The sequence below is a fragment of the Festucalex cinctus genome, chromosome 19, assembly GCF_051991245.1.
Source record: "Festucalex cinctus isolate MCC-2025b chromosome 19, RoL_Fcin_1.0, whole genome shotgun sequence".
Classification (NCBI taxonomy): Eukaryota; Metazoa; Chordata; class Actinopteri; order Syngnathiformes; family Syngnathidae; genus Festucalex; species Festucalex cinctus.
The window spans coordinates 11,653,289-11,671,645 of NC_135429.1; the positions used below are offsets into that span (position 1 = coordinate 11,653,289).

Below are 18,357 nucleotides of genomic sequence, written 5' to 3' on the forward strand. Positions count from 1 at the left end.
TGGTTGCTGGCCAATCACAATGGCACATGTGTCTGTCCCAAGGTCAGGTAAGTAAACCCCTACACTGTCTCTTGACTGCTTAACACTAATCCTTTACTCAATGGAAATAAATGAGCTTGAAATGATTCCACAATGAGAGTACAATGTGTGTCAAATTGAGGCCTTAAGTGTTTTCCATTGTAAGGGAGGAGCACGCTTGTGTCACCGCATTCCTGTGTCACCTGCTGCCACGTTAACGCGTTCAACAACAAAACGACCCATTCTCTCATTTTATTTCAGAAAATGAATACATTTGTGTGAATTAAATATCACTATCTTGTAGTTGTTGTTTTCTGTTGGCATTGGAACAGAGAGTCATTGCATCCATGCTGACGTGTCATTTCACCACCAGGGGGAGCTGCTTGCGACCAGATGACGTGCCAGTCAATAAAATGCCCTTGTGCCAAAAATAAACGCAGCTGGTTGACGTTACAAAATCATATCTCACGGTAATTAACAACCTGATCATTTAAAAGTGTCAACAAGGAACCACATTGTGGGTACCATGCCAAAAAAAATGCCAGTTTTGTAGAACACATTGCTCATTGTTGCATCGCAAAGCGACATTAAATGAACCCAACAAAAGGAATAATCCTCGCTAATAAAACAGCCATTGTTTTGCACGTACTCTGCATTGTTGCGATGTCAGTTTGCGTAATTTAATATTTACATTGATTATTACTTTTTGCAATATCATTTGATTGCCAACCACACCAGATCATGTGTGGTGTTTAATTATTATGAAAATTATCACTGCCAGCGACAGGACAATTGTAGTATGTACACTCCAAATAGTCTTTCACTAAATATGTTTCATCTTGTTTACTTCGGGTATACTGTTCTGTACTTATTCTGGGGTTCAATAATAAAAAGCTGATTTAAAAAAAACGATTCCACTAGATGGCAGTAGGTACAAGTAACCTGTTTCTCTACCTGTTGCCATTTTTATAATAGTCATAACTTTGTGTTCAACTGCTGTGTACGTAAAATGTGTGTTAATTGAGGCGAGATTGATATTCCCAATGTAAAATTAATTTTGTGCCTTGGCTCAATAAATATACTGTGTCGAGTAATAATTCCCCTCCCCGTGTTTCTTCCCAGTTGTGTGGTGTCCTGCCCCCTTCTGCAACGTGTGTTATTGCACCGCTAGAATTCTGCACTGTCTGGGCGAGAGAACTACTGTGCAATCAATAAGTCCACTGTTCATGTGCACAGGACTGCATCGTGGACAATGAAAACAAGAAGAAACTAAACCAGTTCTGCAACTTTTTTTTGGGAAAGTTTTTGCAGGTCGTTTTGGTTCATGACAGACAACCAGCTGTGTTAAAAATAAAGCTATGAAATCAGTCGGCTGCTCTCCTTCAAGCTGAGGACTTTGTGGAAGCTAGCAGGTGGACTTGTGACTTTGTGAAGGTAGGCCCAAGTTCGTTGGTTCTACTTCTCTATTTACTGTTCATACACACATGACAAAATATTAGGTACACTTGCACAATGCTCAAAACAAAAACATTGTGAAAAATCTGACTAAAGACATTTAAAATCATTTTTACAATTTGACAGTCAAAGTATGACCTGTGTTGGAACTCAATTGTCTACAAGTTGAAAACAACTGTAACATGAAGTGTCTTCCACTTGTTTCACAGCATGGAAAGCCAGTGGTCAGCCTGGCCTGTTTGAAAGTCCTCGCTGGCAGTGTCATATAGACGTTTGACACACTTCTGACGATAGAAATAGTAACTCAGCAACAGCTTGCCAGTTGCATAGTGAATGCCCGGCTCACAAGCTGTGTTCATATTCCTTCCAGAAGTGTCTGATGCGGTCGAGATCAGTACTTATTATTCTTGAAAAAAAATCTTGGTAAGCTAAAATATTGTGACTGAACTGGAACGAATTGGTGTCCCATTATTTTTGTAGCATACTGTGTGACTTAAGCAGCTTTATTAAATTAGCCGAGATGCTCAAATTCCTGACAGATAAGTCAGATTGTTAGCCAGTCAGCGAAGAATTGTCACGTTAAAAACAGGATAATGAGGAAAAAAAAAAGAAAGTGCTTCATGCTCACTCGTTTTGTGTTATTTCCCAAAACTGCAGTGAGTGCCTTGAAGGCGTTGAAGGATGGGAGTCTATTACCTCTCGCACAACACGCACCATTGTTCCCCTCCCGACTCCCGCCATGGGGCATTGTGGGAAGCCAGGGCGAGAAGGGGCGGGTGGGGGTTAGCGCGTCGGCCTTCTCCAGAGAGGATGGAGAGCGTTCTGTTTCCTGTTTTGCGCTTACACGCCGCTGAAAGAGCTTCCTGTTCACAGAATGGGGCGAGAGGTCAACTAAAGTGTTTTGCGTGCACAGTAGCAGCTTCTGGTGACTTTTATTTATTTATTTTATTTTTTATAGCGGTGTCCTCTACAGGTATAGCTCAAAACATGCCGATACCTCCACCGCCGCCTCCCCCGGCACCCCCTCCACCACCACCACCTCCCAGCAGTGCACCTCCACTGGTAAGAAAATATCTCAAGACTTTTTTTTTTCTTTTTTTTTCCTTTTTTTTTTGTAGCCGTTTGTCCTTCTCTCTTGGTTTGAATTATTGATGGAGGCCCAGTGTTATGTTTCCCAAGCAGGTGCACAGTGTCCACATGGTAACTGAGTCTGAGGTAATGGCTAGTCAAAAGTCTTTGCCCTTCTAAACCCCTTTATTGGGCAAAGAAGTATTATTTTGTAGCTTAAGTAAAAGCTAACACATGTGTATTTGTCTGTGTCACAGTTTCCAATCGAGTCTCCTAAGGTCCAATCTGGCGGAGGAGGTGGCAGGAGCGCTCTGTTAGCCGACATCCAGAAGGGAGCCAGACTCAAGAAGGTTACACAGGTCAATGACCGCAGCGCACCAGTTGTAGAGAGTAAGAGAAACAAACCTTGCGCACCTTGCAGACATTCATGGCACTGACTTGACGTTCATTCCCAAACACGAATACACACACACACTCAAATGTGCACTTGAGGAAGGAATGTCATAAGGATGCAGATGTCGGAAATTGCTATCTACGGTGGTTAACGCAATAAAACAGACTTACTGCATTAAGTCGTATTCATCTGTAATATATTGGTTATTTAATCAGCTTTTTGACGCACATCATGTTGATTGGGTTTTGGTTATTTCACCTAGCTGTAACATGTTTGTTCTGGAAAGAAACTGCATGTGTTTCTCTATTTACAGTAGTTAGACAGGTCAAACGCATGCACATTTTGCATATTGATACACCCCTAAAGCTACTGGGTCATAAATAACCCAATTTTGGTCAAACTTTGGGTGAATTTAACCCAAACTGGGTTGTTTTGTACAAAACTTTGGGTGGTGGTTGTGCAAATCAACCCAATATGAGTCAAATTGACCCAAGTAGTGGGATGGCCCATTTTAATTTAATTTAATTTAATTTTATTTTTTTTGAGTAAAATTATTTTGTCAAAAAATGGGTTGTTTTGAAACAAAACACATATTACACCCCCCCCCCCCCAAAAAAAATAAATAAATAAATAAATAAATAAAATAAAATAAATTGTTTTGATACAATAATCCGGCAACCACACAAATTTCTCAAACATCTTATATAGACAGTCAGTCGATCTCATTGGTTGTGGCTAATCATGTGGGTACAATACTGACATGGAATTATCTGATTGGCTGTTGACCCAGACACACGATTAAAGATTCTTGACATCACATAGCCTAAAACTAGTTGAAACTAGTTGATGGTTACATCAGTACAAAATACTTGACCTCAACTTAACAGGTCATGAACTCAAACTTAACCCAGGCGTGACCCCAGACATGAGACAAGACCCAAACATACCTCCTGCATGACTCGAGTCATGACAAAATCGGACCAACTCACTATCTAGGGTCAATTTTGCCCAACTTTGGGTTGTTTTAGAACAACCCAAAGTTTTGGGTTCTTGTGTACATAAAATTGGGCTGTTTTGTATGAAACAAACCAAAAAGTTCGGTCAAATTGATCCAAGATAATGGTTCTGTCCAATTTTTGACCCAAATTTTCACTTTGAATGAACAATGCTGGTTTTCATTGTTGGCATATTAAAATGTGTATTGCATGTTGCTCCCTCAGAGCCCAAGGTGACAAGTGGAGATGTGCCCAGTAATGTCGGTGCCGCTCAGGGTACATGCGGAGGTGCGGCACCCATGGGGCCATCCTTAGGTGGGCTGTTTGCAGGGGGGTTTCCCACTCTAAGGCCGATTGGGCAACGAGACTCAGCAGGCAAGACACCAGGTTGGTCGAAAGTCAGTACCTTTATGTATTTTCATGTTTTGAACTTGCCCCTTATTGTGTGCGTTTGTGTTCAAGTGTCCCGCTCGAGCTCCTCAGCCTCCCTCAAGCCACTGTGGAACACGCCCAGTTTGGCGGACTTGATTGGCCCCTTCGGAGGCATCGGCCCCCGTCCGCTGGCCTCTTCCTCTGCGCCACCCTCGCCCACTCACGCCAGCAAGCATCTTGCTGCTCTCCCAGTGGCCGCTCCCGCTATGCCGGCACCACCTGCCCCGCCCTCTGCTCCTCCTCCTCCTCCTCCTCCACCACCCCAGGACCGCCCCGCCAACAGGCCTCCACCTCTGCCCACCTGTCCACCCCCTCCGCCCCCATCTCAGGTCACAAAGCCCACCTGGCTTCCCATCCAGCACTTCCAACACACCACCAACGCCCAACCCCTGACTCCTCCCCCGCCATCTTACAACCCTCCTTCTCTCCCCGGGGACCGCTCCTCTTGGTCCTTCTACCCTCCAGCGCCCCCTGCTGTCCATTCTGAACCTGCAAAGATCCCCATCCTGCGTGACTATAGCCCACTAGGACCACCGCCCCCTCCACCACCTCCCCCTCTCCCAAGTTCTTACACTCCCAGCTGCCCATCCACTCTCCCGCCGCCCCCGCCCAGAATTCCTGCCGTGCCCTCGCCGGCCTTACGTTTTCTCCCGCCGTCATACCCCTGCAACGCTCCAACCAGACGACCGCCTGCTGTGCCGAGAAGTGCAGGTTGGTCCATAAACGGGAGCTAACCTGGTCTTGTAACGTAACATATCCAATTGAAATGCATTTTTCATGTTAAAGATCACATTTCTGACACACCTGACCCCTCCGTTCTCCCTCCTGTGTGAGCAGGTGCCTGCCGTCTGGCTCCTCCTCCAGCTCCTCCGGCACGGTCGGCCTCCACCGAGCTGTCCAGCCGCATTCCTCCCCCTCCCCCTCCGCCACCGCCGCCGCCTCACCTGCCCCCCTCCAGCATCAGGAATGGACACCTGCATGGTCTGGGTGAGTGAAGGTCAAGTAACATCAGGGCATCCTGTTAATTATAATGGCCTAGGAATTTTATTAAATGTGCTTAGGATGGCGCTGGCTCACTTGTGCAAGGGTGCAAGCAAATATTCATTATAGAGGAAAGATTTCCTATGGAAGAATATGATAGAATTTTATTAAAAACAAAAACAAACAAAAAAAACAGGCACGTATTTGAGGCAATCCACAGATTGGCCCCCTTTTTTTTTTTTTTTTTTAGCACGAATTGTGTTATTGCTTTAAATGTTTTTAGAGTGAAGACACACTTTAAAAACATATTTCCGAGTTATTATTATTATTATTATTATTATTATTATTATTACATTACATACAGTATACTATATATATTTTTAAAAAAAATTTTTAGTTTTGGACAAAACAACCCATTGTTTCAGGTTTTTGTTGTTGTGGGTTATTCATTTTGACTCGATTTTTGGGGGTTAAACATATAACCCAAAATATTGGGTCAGTCACTTGTTGACCCATATTGGGCTATAATTTTTGATCCAACTGATTTTGGAGGGTATTTTATTTATGCGGAGGGCCACTAGAAAATGGATAACAGCCTTTAAATGGCCCTCAGGCCGTAATTCGGAAACCACTGGTCTAAATGAATCTCCTCAAATCACTTCACCACAAAGGGTTTACCAAAAAAAATGCTTTTTGTTGTTGTTGTTTTTTTTTTGTTTTTTTTTGTTTTTTTTGTATGGTTTGTAGTTTGAACTTTTGGGCTCATAACCACATTATATCAATTGCTAGCTTTTATTGCAACTTCTAATGAGGTTTTATTTATTTATTTTAGATGTACAATTTATATGTCATATTAATGGTGCACAAATGTTTTTAAATTCTTTGTTGGTCTCATTTTTTTCCCATCACAAAAACCTGGCATTTGAACGGGGTGTGTAGACTTTTTATATCCACTTTGTATAGTAAATATTTTCAAATCTCAAACCATCCAGATTTTTCACAATCCAAATAGTAATGTGAAATATTTAGCATCCAAACATGACAGCGCAATTGCTTCTTCATTCCATCCAGATGACTTTGAATCCAAATTCCAGTTCCACCCAATAGAAGATTTTCCTCCTCCGGATGAATTCAAGCCTTTCCCTCGTATCTACCCAAGCAAAGAAAACAGAGGTGCAGTATAGCAGCACAGGAAAATCCCTGTTTTCAATATGTGATGTTTTCTTTTCACTCTCCATCCTCTCGAAACAGTAAACCCCGCCCCCCATGGGATCAGGTCGCACCTCAGATGAGATTCATCCCACACAATTCCTGGATACGAAGGTCAGGAAACACATAAGAGCTAGAGAGCCTTTTGGTTCGGCAGGCATCGTTTATTTGTGTGTTTGTTACGTCTCATACTACAGTATGTGACCTCTGACCTTTTCTGGAGTGGAATGTTTTGAATGTGAGTGAGAGGAGGGGTCTCCCAAGTCATTCACAGTGTGTCGTGAATTTCTTCCAGGGTCTATTTTGGATGTGGTTTGAGCATTTCATTATTTGTACACAAAATGTGAGAATGATCTGCAGGCATTTTAAACTATTTTGATAGTTGTCAATTTTAACATTCTTGTTTACAAATGAAGACTGTTGTATGGCAGGCTTTGCTAATGCATTTCAACTACAATTTGATGCGTATACATCGATAGTATAGATGTATCTCGAATTGTGGACTATTACTCGACTTCTACTGTGATTACAAAAGTGCACTTGTGTAGCTAACTTGATATTAAGTTTCCTCTTTGAACGTACTAACCAGATTTGTGACAACAGTGCCACCTGTTGGCCAATCGTATGAAATGTGATTAAATAACTTTTTCAAGTCACTTTATTGATCACATTCATTCGAAGAGACAATATAGCAAGCCATTCAGCCTGTATTTTTAAAACATTTGTATGTTTATTACAAAGTTTGACGTGAATACAAAATCCCTGCAACGAAACCACATTTGCCGGTTCATGTGGGCCAATAAATGCATTTGTGACAGATCAATACACAAAATAGTAGCTCAATTCAGGTTCACAAACGAGTTCAATGTCATGCATCCAACAAACGCACAGGTAACCTGAGAATTTTCAATGCATCACAAATGAAAAAAGGGACAGAGAATCTATATGAGAGTGCCTTTAAAGTTCATCGTGTTTGTACTTGTAAGTAAACTCCTTGGCGGATATGAAACCGTCTTTATTTTCATCCTCCTTGGTGAAAATGTCTTCAACCATATTCTCATGCAAGGTGTCATTTGGAGGGTAGCCGTTATGCTCAAACTCCTTCTTCAAGTATTGTCTTACCTGCCAAAACAAAACCAGGGCATAATTGGGTTAATTAATAAAAGGGTGCGCACAAATCAACTGACACTTCATTAGGTACACCAACACAAGAGTTGTATTTAAAAATCCAACTTGAGATAATATGAATCATGTTGATTGACACAGTCAGACAGGTATTCATTTAATAATGTGCTTATTTTTATTATTTCAGTGGCGTAGAAGATCTTTAATATTTTGCTAACCTTTTACATTCATTACATTACAGCATTTATTCTCGAAGTATGGTACACAGTCTCCCTCTAGTGGTGAAAGAATTAACAAATTGACAAATTTCATTTTTTAAGGAAGCTTTTTTTTTTTTTTATCTGTATATCTTATAAGTACAGTTGAGTTGTATTTAACATGAGAGTACATTAACACATTCGTAACATTAGTAACATCAGTTAGAGTCTAATAAATTTCTGCCATGACAGACTCTGCAGATGTTGCAAATGTTTTGGTTAGGAAGTGTATTTACTAGTATGTAGTTCGTATAGTATGTACATTGAAAATATGCATCTTATTTGGAAGAACTGCACTTTTGTTTGGAATTGAATACTGTCACCTCAGACTTTGAAAGCTTCCAGTCGTCATTGAGGTCCATCTCCTGGAACGACTCGTGCGACCTGGGGCCGTTTCTGATCTCAAGCAGCTCAATGATGAAGGTTAAGGTGCTTTCAGGAGGGATTTTACCTAAACATGGACGAGGTCAAAGACTGAGCACTGTAAGCAACAAGCTTGATCACTTCAGGTTAGTTTGAAGAAATTTAATTCCTTAGAAAGTCTACATTGTAATATTTTGTGGGTGTTAATGAAACTGTTAGCATTGAGTGAGCTTACCAGGATAATTCACATGCTCCATGCATGATAAGAAGAAGAAAACAAAACAAAACAATACTGACTGAACCCTTCAATCAGTATGGAAGTCCTTAAAGAGTCATTCACAACAGGTTTACATGCAAGATATAAACATGCTAAACAGTGCAACATGCATGTGGTGACTTGACAGTACCTTTTCCTTCTTTCCCGAAGGCCAAAGCTGGAGGGATAATCAATTTTCTTTTCTCTCCTGCACACATGTTCTGCAGACCTTTATCCCAACCTTTGATCGCCTCCCTGATGCCCAATGTGAACCACATTGCCTGTTTGTCACCGTCAGTAGGATCGCCACGACTGTAGACACGTACAGAAAAGAAAAACAAGTGTCACTCATACTACACAACTTGCACTATTATCAACACAGTGGTAGATTAACTTTTTGAATTGTTATTATTTACCTATCATGAAAAATGGTCCCATTTTCGAAGAAGCCTTGATGGTGCACCAGCAGCATGTCTCCATACTTGGTTTTGCGATGACAGATGAAAGGTTTGTGCAGGACTTCTATGTTGACCTCCGCTTCTGGCAGAGCTCCGCCGCACACGGCGGCCAGCAGGGAGGAGCAAAACCAGCTCAGCAACCGCAGCAACATGGCCTCGTGACAGGGGGGACACGCCGGTGTGGAAATATGTGGAATGGAATGTCTGTACACGGAGTGACAGGCCTGCCAATCGCGGACTCTTCTACGTGGCAGTGACGTTCCACAACGGTAAGCGCTGTTGCAGGAGCAGGCGTCTGATTGGCTGCTTTCTCCTCCCAAACTCCGCCCATAGACAATCCCCCTTCAGGCCAAACAAACTTTATTAACCCTTACTTTACTGTTTAAATGTGACCAGTTTTGACTTTGTCATTTTTCTACTGCCACTGTGTAGTAAATATTTTTGACTGACAAATGTATGCGCAAGTTAAAATGGGCAAAACTGCCATGCACTGCAAACATAATGAAAACATAAACAATACGAATAAACGTTGACTCACTTTATTTTTGAACGTATTGGATGTAGGGAGGCCAAATGCTGGAGTGTCTGCTCCTACTTGAATGTTTTTGTGCTCTTGACTAAAAAATACAATCCCCCCCCCACCCTTTTTTTTTATTTTTTTTTTATCTGAAGCATATTGTTAGACATGCTATTGACTGCAAAACTTTTGGAAAGATCTGTAGTTCACATTTTGACTTTAATTTATTTGGCAATTATTATAAGGATGTTCTTGACCCAGGTAAAAATTGACCAGGTAAATACATGTGCATGGAAAATGAACAGTCTGTAAAGGTTGATGTGCATGTCACATTATTTTTCTTCAATCCGACAGTTTTTGTCATGCTATTGTATTGCTCTTTTATGTTCTCATCAAATATTTAGACATTCATTTTAACAGGTTAGCACTTGGCGATTCTACATTATTTACAGCTCTGGTTAAACACATTTCCATGCAATAACACAGCATTTCACTTTATAAATATATGATTTCTATTGTATTGCACATGTTTAAAGCATTCTGCATACTATGGTAGCAACCTTTGGCAAAGGTGTTTTCTCTCGTTATAAAAGATGCTCCGCTTATGTCTGTCATAACAGTCAGCAAGTCATTCCATACAATCATTGAAGTGTTTTCCTTCATTGCGTGTTTAGCGAGTAGCAGATCCCTGAGGCCAACAAAATAATCAACAGCTGATCCCAAACAAGCTGACTCCCATTCGTCATCTCATGGCTCAGAGCAGAGGGGACTCCTGTTAGTGCTCTCGCAAGTCCGTCAATTAATACTCAGGGACTTGAGGTGAGACTTCAAGTGAAATCTGAATTGGAATCCCCCTTTGAATGATCAAGACCAGCTGCAAAGTTTGCAACTTGTGTTCCGTTCAGGTGAAGTACTTGCAGCCGGTGGAATCAATGATGCAGAACTCGGTGCATCGGAGCTGGCCAAAGGATCTGTAGACACAGCATATTACGTAAGTGCATTCAAATTCAGTATTTAAGCTCATTTGTATGTAATGTACAGAAATAACGTGTACTGTAATAAGGGCCTGCACGGATCTCGGAGTATGTGATCTTACCCGGGAAGATAGGATTTGCACGTCTGATAGCCAAAGTCTTTCCCATCACACTCCTCCATGCCTTCATGTCGATAACCATCTCCACAATAGGCCCATTTGCAGTCTGGAGTCAGGACATAAGACGGCAAAATGGCACAGAGCCAAGGAAGGAGAGAAAAAGCGGAAAATGTCAGTGCCTGTGCAGCATTTTGCGGCTAATGTAATCGAAGAGGACGGTAGAAGGTAGTGAAAGCATGCTTGGGATAAGAATATCAAGGATGCTTTTTTGGTATTAGTACTGTACATATGACTCACTCAGACAGGAATCAGTGACAATTTGGTTTCCATCATCACATTCCTCCCCATCCTGGGGCTGCACCTTCCCATCCCCGCACACGCCGACAGTGTCTGGCACATTCTCTGTGGACTGGAATTGCTGGAAGGGCTGGAAGCGAAATATAATAGCAAGTGTTTAGCGCATATTCAGATGCGCTCCAAATATGACTCGCCTGTATTGGCTTCCATCCATCTTTATCTCGAAAATAGAGGGCCTTCTGATCCTTCCTGAATGCGATCGCCTGATCCAAATGAAGACGGCCCAGCTCCTCCTCGTTGCTCACCACAAAAATCTAAACACGTTTTAATTAAAAAACATCTAATCGTTCAAAAAGGGAAATTAACCCACAAATTGTATGTGTCCCCACTAGTATAACCACACTACATTCTGATTAATATTATAAAATGTATAAAATATGAATTAAGCAACAAAATTCACCAACATCACATGACCAAACTCAGAAAATAGGTGAAAGGTGATGTGAGCCATGATTGAGCACTGACCAACTGTTATGTCATTTTCAGTTGTAACAAAATGGCCGCCCACTGAGATGGCTAAACATAGCTGGATTTTGCGACTTAATTCATAGCCAATCTGATTAATATTCCGCTTTGTGAAATATGAAATAAGCAGTCAAATCCACCATTTTTTCCCCCCCATCTCCCCCATTTTGCCATTTAACATTAGTTGCTCAGGGCTCAGCTAACGACCAATCACAGTTCAGCTCGCAAACGTAACATGACCTACCTTGACATATATATTAAAAGTGATGTGAGTCATTATTGGTCGTTACCTGAGCGCTGAGCAACTGTGATGTCATTTTCAGTCGACACCAAATAACAAAATGGTTGCTCCTTGAGATAGATAAAAACAACTGGATTTTGCTGCTTTATATATATAGCCAATTTGCTTAATATTACGTTTGTGAAATATGAATTAAACTGCAAAATTCACAATTTTTGTCCATCTCAGGAGGCGGCCATTTTGCCACTTGCTCGAGACTGAAAATAACATTAGTTGCTTAGGGCTCAGCTAACGACCAATCACAGTTCAGCTTGCCAACGTCACATGACCAAACTCGGAAAATAGGTGAAAGCTGATGTGAGCCATGATTGGTCGTTACCTGAGCAACTGTGATGACATTTTCAGTCGACACCAAGTAACAAAATGGCCGCCACCTGAGATGGATAAAAAACAGCTACATTTTGCGGCTTAATTCATATTTCACAAACACGATATTAATCAAAATACTGTGTTTAGACTAGAGGAGACTGCATAGAATATATAACTTAAAAAAAAAAAAATTCCCCTTTAATATCCATATTGTGGACTTACAGCAGGGACTTGATTGGGAGCCTCTTCGTGCGTGTAGCTTCCAGACGGAGCATTGTTGGCGACGAGAAAAGTGTCACACTCACAATGACCAGGTGGGCCCGGAAGACCCTTCTCACCCTTTTCCCCTGCTAGATAAAGACCTGCAAGATGCACAGCTGTAGATTAACGCAAATATTTTGCCAAGTGTGTAGCTACCGTGCTACAGCTACCAGGGGCTGGTGGACCAGGTGGACCAGGGGGACCATTTGGACCTGGGGGCCCAGGTTTGCCCATAAGTCCTGAAGCTCCACTTTGTCCCTTTTCTCCCTAAACAAACCAAAGGTTGGGGGAAAAGTATGTGTATGTGTGCAAATAATGAATCAGAAATGTTCACCTGTTTGCCTCTCTTCCCAGGTCGCCCAGTGGGTCCTCTTTTGCCTGGAACACCTGGCTCTCCCTTTGGTCCTTGTTCACCCTGTGAGAAGAGCAAGATAGAGGTGAATATTGACTGAAATTATCTGTTTTTTTTGTTGTTGTTTTTTTGTTTTTCTTACCTTCTGACCCAGCATGCCTGGCAAACCAGTAATGCCCTAAATAGTGGCAGAATGTGAGAATAATCATTCCCTCATCAAATGACATAAAAATGCAATAAATTAGAGTATCCAAGAATAATAATAAAAAAAAAAAAATCTTACTTTATCACCTTTTGATCCTGGCATTCCTGGGCTTCCATTATCACCCTTTTCGTAACATTAAAAATTGGTCAAATATATATTAAAAATAAATAAGGAAAATGTTCATATAGAAAATCATTAGTTTTGTATTTAAAAAAAAAAAATCCAAGCATTTTGTATCTCAATTAAAAACTTACCTTCTCTCCCCTGTAACCAGGCATCCCCTATAATCAATAAAATAGATTTTAAAATTCTGCTCTTGGTCTATAATCACTGAATAGTTTGGGTCCTGAATGCATTAAAGCAACGCTGATTGAATATACAGTAAACCTTATAAGTCTGTAGTTGGAGCTCAGAGTTCAAAGCAAACATGGTGAAGCGTCATTTAGGTGTTATGCTGCATGTAAATGGAATATGATGTAAATGTTTTTAAATCCAGTTAAAAAAAAATCTCCCATACTTTAGACATACATTTTAAGCATTTAAAAAAATATTTTCCCCCCCTTTCCGTTAGTAATTTTAGAAACCTACATTTACTTACTTAACTTACATTTTCTTTACTTAACTTTTAAATGTTTTGAAGTCTTCTGTTGAATGTAGAGTATGTTCTTTCAGTAATTTTGCTGTTGCTCACCTTCATTCCTGGGGGTCCCTTCAATCCTGGTAGACCCATGAGTCCTGGGTCCCCTTTTTCACCCTAAAACCAAACAAACAAGCTCAAGCTTTCAATGCAACACTAGGTGTTATTTTTTCACATTTTTCCGTCACGCCTAAAATATAAATGAGTACTAATTAAACAAATTGTAGACGGGAGATTGAATGTGATGCCTACCATGGGTCCCTGTGGACCAGGCCATCCTGGAAGTCCTTGTTTTCCTGGAAGACCCGGCGCTCCAGTTCGGCCCTTAAAAAAAAAAAAAAAAAAAAACAAAAAAATCACATAAATACCTGGAAATAACAGTTTGACCTTCTATGAATCCTTAATCAGATACAACAGATGACTGAGCTCGCTCTAAGTGCACCCCTGAGGTTTTTGTGGATTCCGCTTTGTTGTTACTTGCAGCCAGCCGAGCCTAATATATTACAAAACATCTATGTGACGCCCGCTGCCATGCGAGCGGCTCATTTGGATGTTCGTCATTAAAGCAACAGCGGCCTGTTGGGACACGGTGGACCTGCTGCTCCTGCTGCTGTGTGAGGTGATTTATCATTGGGCGAGAGTAAAAAGCACTCAGGGAGATTAAGGAGCAGAAGTGGATTGCTCAGCAGGACTGGAGTCCAGGACTAAGACTGTTGTAGTATACTGGAGGCAAGCCAAGAAAATAAGAAAGCGTAGAAAGAGGTGGAAAGAGAGATTTATAGAGCTGAGGAAAGGATGGTTGAGAATGAGTGGAAGCTTCTTCCCATGTGGTCTAACCTTGCATTTAAGTGGGTGCAAAGTATGTTCATGTTCGTTGACATATCAAACAACATCAAAGCAGAAATCCTGTTCTCATTTTTTCTTTTTCCCTTTTAAAGAGGAAGTCAACTAAAAAAAAATATATATAAAATGTTCTAAGCAGCCCACTAGTGGAATAAGAGTTATGAAGCAAAATTTAGCCGTTTTTATCCACCTCAGGGGGTGGCCATTTTGCCACTTGCTGTCGACTGATGATGACATCACAGTTGCTCAGGTCTCAGGCAGGGTTATTATAGTTTTGGAATTTTCATTTTAGTTAGTTTTTATTTCATTTTGAGGGTTTATTTATTTATTTATTTATTTATTTATTTATTTTATTTTTTTACATTTAGTTCGTTTTAATTACTTTTCAGTATGTTCATGTGGCTCTGTTAGTTTGTATTTAAAATGTTTAGCTTCAGTATTGTTTTTGTTGTTATTTTAAAAGTATGTTTTAGTTGTGTGCAATATTTAGTAATCACCATAGTAAAATGAAAAAAATTAATTAAATTATTTAAATTAAAAAAAAAAATTCAAATTAAATTAAATTATTTCTCACCTCGAGTTATATTTCGACTGAGTTAAATGAAAAAGCAGGCAAAGTCAAGCTGACAAATTTGAGTTTTGTCATCTGAAGGTGCTTTTCTATTGGCTGTGCTAGATGACATTACTTCTGTGTGAGACACTTTCAAACGTCTTTATTCCAGTTAATATCGAAATACATATACTTAAAATTACATTTAAAATCATTCACAAAGGCTCGTGTATTAAATTAATTACCAAAGATTAAAACAAAGGACATTTTCGCTTTATTTATAGTTAGTTTTAGTTAGTTTTATAAATATAAAATGTAGTTTCAGTTAGTTTTCATTTTTAAAAAGCATTTTCGTTTTTATGTTATTTTGTAAGCAAAATTGTTTTTTGAATTTTTTATTTTTTTTTCATTCACTAAAATAACCTTGGTCTCAGGTAATAACCAATCAAAGCTCATCTAAAAAAAACAATAAAAAAAACAGGTGAGCTGTGATTGGTCGTTGCCTAAGCTCTAAGCACCTGTGATGTCATCATCAGTCGACAGTAAGTGGCAAAATGGCCGCCCCCTGAGATGGATAAAAATGGCTAGATTTTACTTCATAACTCTTATTCCACAAATGCAATATTAATCAGAATGTCATGTTTAGAATAGTGAGGTCACATATAACATATTTTTGTTTGTTTGTCAACAGATAGATCCGGAACCGGAAGAGATGAGCTGATGACATGAAAAATGTGACGTAGCTCACCTTTGACCCTGGTCGTCCAATTTCTCCCTGAAAAGGACAAATGAGGGAAAGCTGTCATTAGAGAAACATAAACACATCAAGAAATGCACGAGTAGACCAGAAAATGTACCTTTTCTCCTTTTGGTCCTCTTATGCCAGGTAATCCACCATCACCCTGAAACATAACATGGAATTTAGAATTCACATCTGTCCACTTAAGAGAAATTCATCCTCCTCACCTCTGGGCCACGGGGTCCTGGTGGTCCTGGAGGCCCAGCCGGGCAGCCCGGTATCAGCGGATGTTCGTTTTGCTGCTCCTCTCCTCTAAACACCGCTGGCACGAACACGCCGCCGCCGTCCTTCAAACAAGAAAGCGTGGCGTTAAATCCTCACATGCAAAAATGTGTCTGTGCGTGTGTGACAGTTACAGGTTTGCCTTGCGTCCACAGCTGAGGCGGTGGCGGCGGGAAGAGCGGAGGAGGAGGTGGCGACGTCAGACAACAGGGCTCAAACTTGAGAGGTTTATCCGGCAAACTGATTACTGGGAGGAAACGTGGAAGTAATGTTACGCGCGGCCATTTTTGTTCTCAGGACACACATTTTAGTTTAGAACATCCTACCTGAGTGGGATGGGAAAAATCTTTCCATGAAGGAGTGATGGGACATAGCCCACGTAGGACTCACAAGAATGTGCAACAACACTGCAAATGTTGCCATGTCCATTCTGAGAGTAGATTCCACCCTTTAAAAGATAACAAAAGACACATTTAGAAGAAATTGTTTGGATCAAATTTGAAACATTTGGTTTGTCATAAGTTTCCGAAACCAAAATACACGAAAAATTTAAATATTTTAACATGTTTTTACTGGTACAAAACTGTGGAACTGTACATGCTAGCCTTAGCAATATAAATGTCAGTTTCTACAACTTAAAGAGGAAGATAACCATCAACATTTCTTGACAATATATTATATACAACCTCACTAGCCTAAACATGCCATTCTGATCAATATTACATTTGTGGAATTTGAGTTATGAAGCAAAATCCAGCTGGTTTTATCCAACTCAGGGAGCGGCCATTTTGCCACTTGCTGTCGACTGAAGATGACATCACAGTTGCTCAAAGCTCAGGCAACGACCAATCAAAGCTCACCTGTTTTCTGAAGCTGAGCTGTGATTGGTTGGTTCTGATATTGATAAAAATTACTGGATTTTGCTGCTTAACTCATATTCTACTAACGCAATATTAACCAGAATACCAACATAGTACATATTATTGTCATTTATTTTTTTGGGTTGACTTCCCCTTTAAGTTTGACAGCTTTTATGACTGTTTGTGTTTTAGTCCAAAAAATACAAGTTTTGTTTTTTACAATGTGGTAACAGTGTTCAAAGGGAGCTTGAAACAGTCTGTGAAAAATCAGCAATTCCACCACATTTTCACTAGTTTGCATGGAAACATGTAACTGTAAAGGAAATTATAGTGGAATCTTGAAAGTTTGAGCTTAAGAATGTTCATATATACTTAAATATTGGGAACAGAAGTCATAGAGAGGTCACTGAGTGCCTTGACATCGGTGCGGCTGTGAGATCTGCAAAAATAAATCACTGCAATGTAGCAAAATAAAAATAATGAACCAATTTACTTGAACATGAGATATATGACGAGGCTTTTTGCATTTTCTTCTTGCCTAATTCAAACTTTCCATGCTTTTTATTTAAGATTTACATTCTCAAACTGCACTTAGCTACATGCTGCAAGTGTAATGAGACATGTGCCAAAACCGTAAGTGTAAACGTGTTGCAGCCACAATGCAGCAGATTAAACACAGTAGATTCCGTCCATGTGCCCATCAATGATAGCAATGCAGACAGCATCCCCAATGATGCAAGATGCTGAGCCAAGTTGAGCGATTAAGATGCTGCACCTGAGCACTTGCTTCACTAGTGTGTTATCTTCCATTTCTGATCTTAAAACGTCGCAATGTCACGATCTCTCTTACCGTCGGTAGACACGCTGCTTGGCGTCGATTCCACCGCAAAGAGACAATGAAAGCAAATAATCTTGATACAAGCTCGTGACAACTGATCATCTATTCTAGGAAAACTGTTTCCGACAGAGGTCACTGCTGAGTGGATCTTGGCAGAGCTCAACCTGGTGGCTCTGCAAACCCGACTGAAAGTGACATATTGTCGATGCGACTGGCGGTGATGTCAGTTTGCGATGCGGCTGGTGTCTTCCGCTGGGAAATGGCGCCATCTTCTGGTTGTTTTAGTCCATGCAAAGTCTTACCAAAGAAACAACAGCACAATTCTTTGGTTTTTAATAGATTATCATCGCAATAAATTAAAATGTGATAGAAAATTCGTTTAAAAATTAGAAGGGAAAAAAAGAGAGAGAACATTATAACTAAATTCTATATTAAAAAAATATTTTTGGTGGTTTATTATGAAACATTCTAATATTTTGAGCTAGTGAGTTTGAGAATTTAGGTAACTGTAGGCTACAATCGTCATTTTTTGCTGAAAGTCATAAAATATTTTACTCTGCGTAAAAGTCATGAAATATACACTCTGTTATGAATTAATACAATAAATGAGTTTTCCACAATATAATTTATTTAGAGGCATCTGTACTGTATTATGAACTCTCTTGTAGCCATATATAGTCATATAGCCATAATATTTAACATGTACATTCAGTACACTTCAATATTTGACAGTGCCT

General features: G+C 40.2%; 4 protein-coding genes and 1 long non-coding RNA gene across 5 annotated transcripts in view; 3 read left to right on the forward strand and 2 right to left on the reverse strand.

Moving 5' to 3' along the window:
• Positions 1–1,257, forward strand: part of rftn1a (raftlin, lipid raft linker 1a) — a 40,201-nt gene extending 38,944 nt beyond the window's left edge. The window contains exons 15-16 of the mRNA XM_077508205.1: positions 392–488; positions 1,141–1,257. The gene's annotated coding sequence lies outside the window, so the exon portion shown is untranslated. The remainder of the gene's footprint in view (positions 1–391; positions 489–1,140) is intronic.
• On the forward strand, positions 41–7,208 carry LOC144008117 (WAS/WASL-interacting protein family member 3-like). Its single transcript, XM_077508208.1, has 9 exons — positions 41–683; positions 1,321–2,535; positions 2,653–2,688; positions 2,799–2,931; positions 4,156–4,317; positions 4,393–5,073; positions 5,200–5,349; positions 6,415–6,516; positions 6,595–7,208. Exons 2-9 carry the CDS (start codon positions 2,155–2,157, stop codon positions 6,633–6,635), a joined length of 1,686 nt encoding a protein of 561 aa, XP_077364334.1. The 5' UTR covers positions 41–683; positions 1,321–2,154; the 3' UTR covers positions 6,636–7,208.
• Positions 7,209–7,260: 52 nt separating this feature from the next.
• On the reverse strand, positions 7,261–9,270 carry LOC144008122 (peptidyl-prolyl cis-trans isomerase FKBP14-like). The gene is made up of 4 exons (XM_077508218.1): positions 8,970–9,270; positions 8,705–8,865; positions 8,258–8,385; positions 7,261–7,674 (listed from the first exon to the last, which is right to left on the reverse strand). Exons 1-4 carry the CDS (start codon positions 9,161–9,163, stop codon positions 7,510–7,512), a joined length of 648 nt encoding a protein of 215 aa, XP_077364344.1. The 5' UTR covers positions 9,164–9,270; the 3' UTR covers positions 7,261–7,509.
• LOC144008129 (uncharacterized) lies at positions 8,517–17,291 on the forward strand. The gene is made up of 5 exons (XR_013280625.1): positions 8,517–9,280; positions 10,203–10,347; positions 10,434–10,519; positions 12,669–12,751; positions 15,593–17,291. It is a non-coding gene; the product is annotated as an uncharacterized LOC144008129 (long non-coding RNA).
• LOC144008118 (uncharacterized) lies at positions 9,729–17,846 on the reverse strand. Its single transcript, XM_077508209.1, has 18 exons — positions 17,633–17,846; positions 16,249–16,370; positions 16,057–16,169; positions 15,868–15,987; positions 15,759–15,803; positions 15,650–15,676; positions 13,761–13,832; positions 13,563–13,625; positions 13,126–13,152; positions 12,950–12,994; positions 12,809–12,844; positions 12,649–12,729; positions 12,485–12,581; positions 12,276–12,415; positions 11,113–11,232; positions 10,919–11,048; positions 10,625–10,727; positions 9,729–10,499 (listed from the first exon to the last, which is right to left on the reverse strand). Exons 2-18 carry the CDS (start codon positions 16,349–16,351, stop codon positions 10,430–10,432), a joined length of 1,392 nt encoding a protein of 463 aa, XP_077364335.1. The 5' UTR covers positions 16,352–16,370; positions 17,633–17,846; the 3' UTR covers positions 9,729–10,429.
• Between the last annotated feature and the right edge of the window lie 511 nt (positions 17,847–18,357).

What these genes read in the sequence shown, in the direction of transcription:
- LOC144008117 (XM_077508208.1), top strand. Translation starts at nt 2,155, where the DNA reads ATGGGAGTCTATTACCTCTCGCACAACACGCACCATTGTTCCCCTCCC. An exon ending in TGGACACCTGCATGGTCTGG is followed by an intron (nt 5,350 to 6,414) that starts GTGAGTGAAGGT and finishes CATTCCATCCAG; the next exon opens with ATGACTTTGAATCCAAATTC. An exon ending in CCCAAGCAAAGAAAACAGAG is followed by an intron (nt 6,517 to 6,594) that starts GTGCAGTATAGC and finishes CTCTCGAAACAG; the next exon opens with TAAACCCCGCCCCCCATGGG.
- LOC144008122 (XM_077508218.1), bottom strand. Translation starts at nt 9,163, where the DNA reads ATGTTGCTGCGGTTGCTGAGCTGGTTTTGCTCCTCCCTGCTGGCCGCC. An exon ending in GGGACCATTTTTCATGATAG is followed by an intron (nt 8,866 to 8,969) that starts GTAAATAATAAC and finishes ACGTGTCTACAG; the next exon opens with TCGTGGCGATCCTACTGACG. An exon ending in GGAAGCTTTCAAAGTCTGAG is followed by an intron (nt 7,675 to 8,257) that starts GTGACAGTATTC and finishes TTGTTTTGGCAG; the next exon opens with GTAAGACAATACTTGAAGAA.
- LOC144008118 (XM_077508209.1), bottom strand. Translation starts at nt 16,351, where the DNA reads ATGGACATGGCAACATTTGCAGTGTTGTTGCACATTCTTGTGAGTCCT. An exon ending in TGTGGACGCAAGGCAAACCT is followed by an intron (nt 15,988 to 16,056) that starts GTAACTGTCACA and finishes TCTTGTTTGAAG; the next exon opens with GACGGCGGCGGCGTGTTCGT. An exon ending in TGTCACTGATTCCTGTCTGA is followed by an intron (nt 10,728 to 10,918) that starts GTGAGTCATATG and finishes TCCTGACTCCAG; the next exon opens with ACTGCAAATGGGCCTATTGT.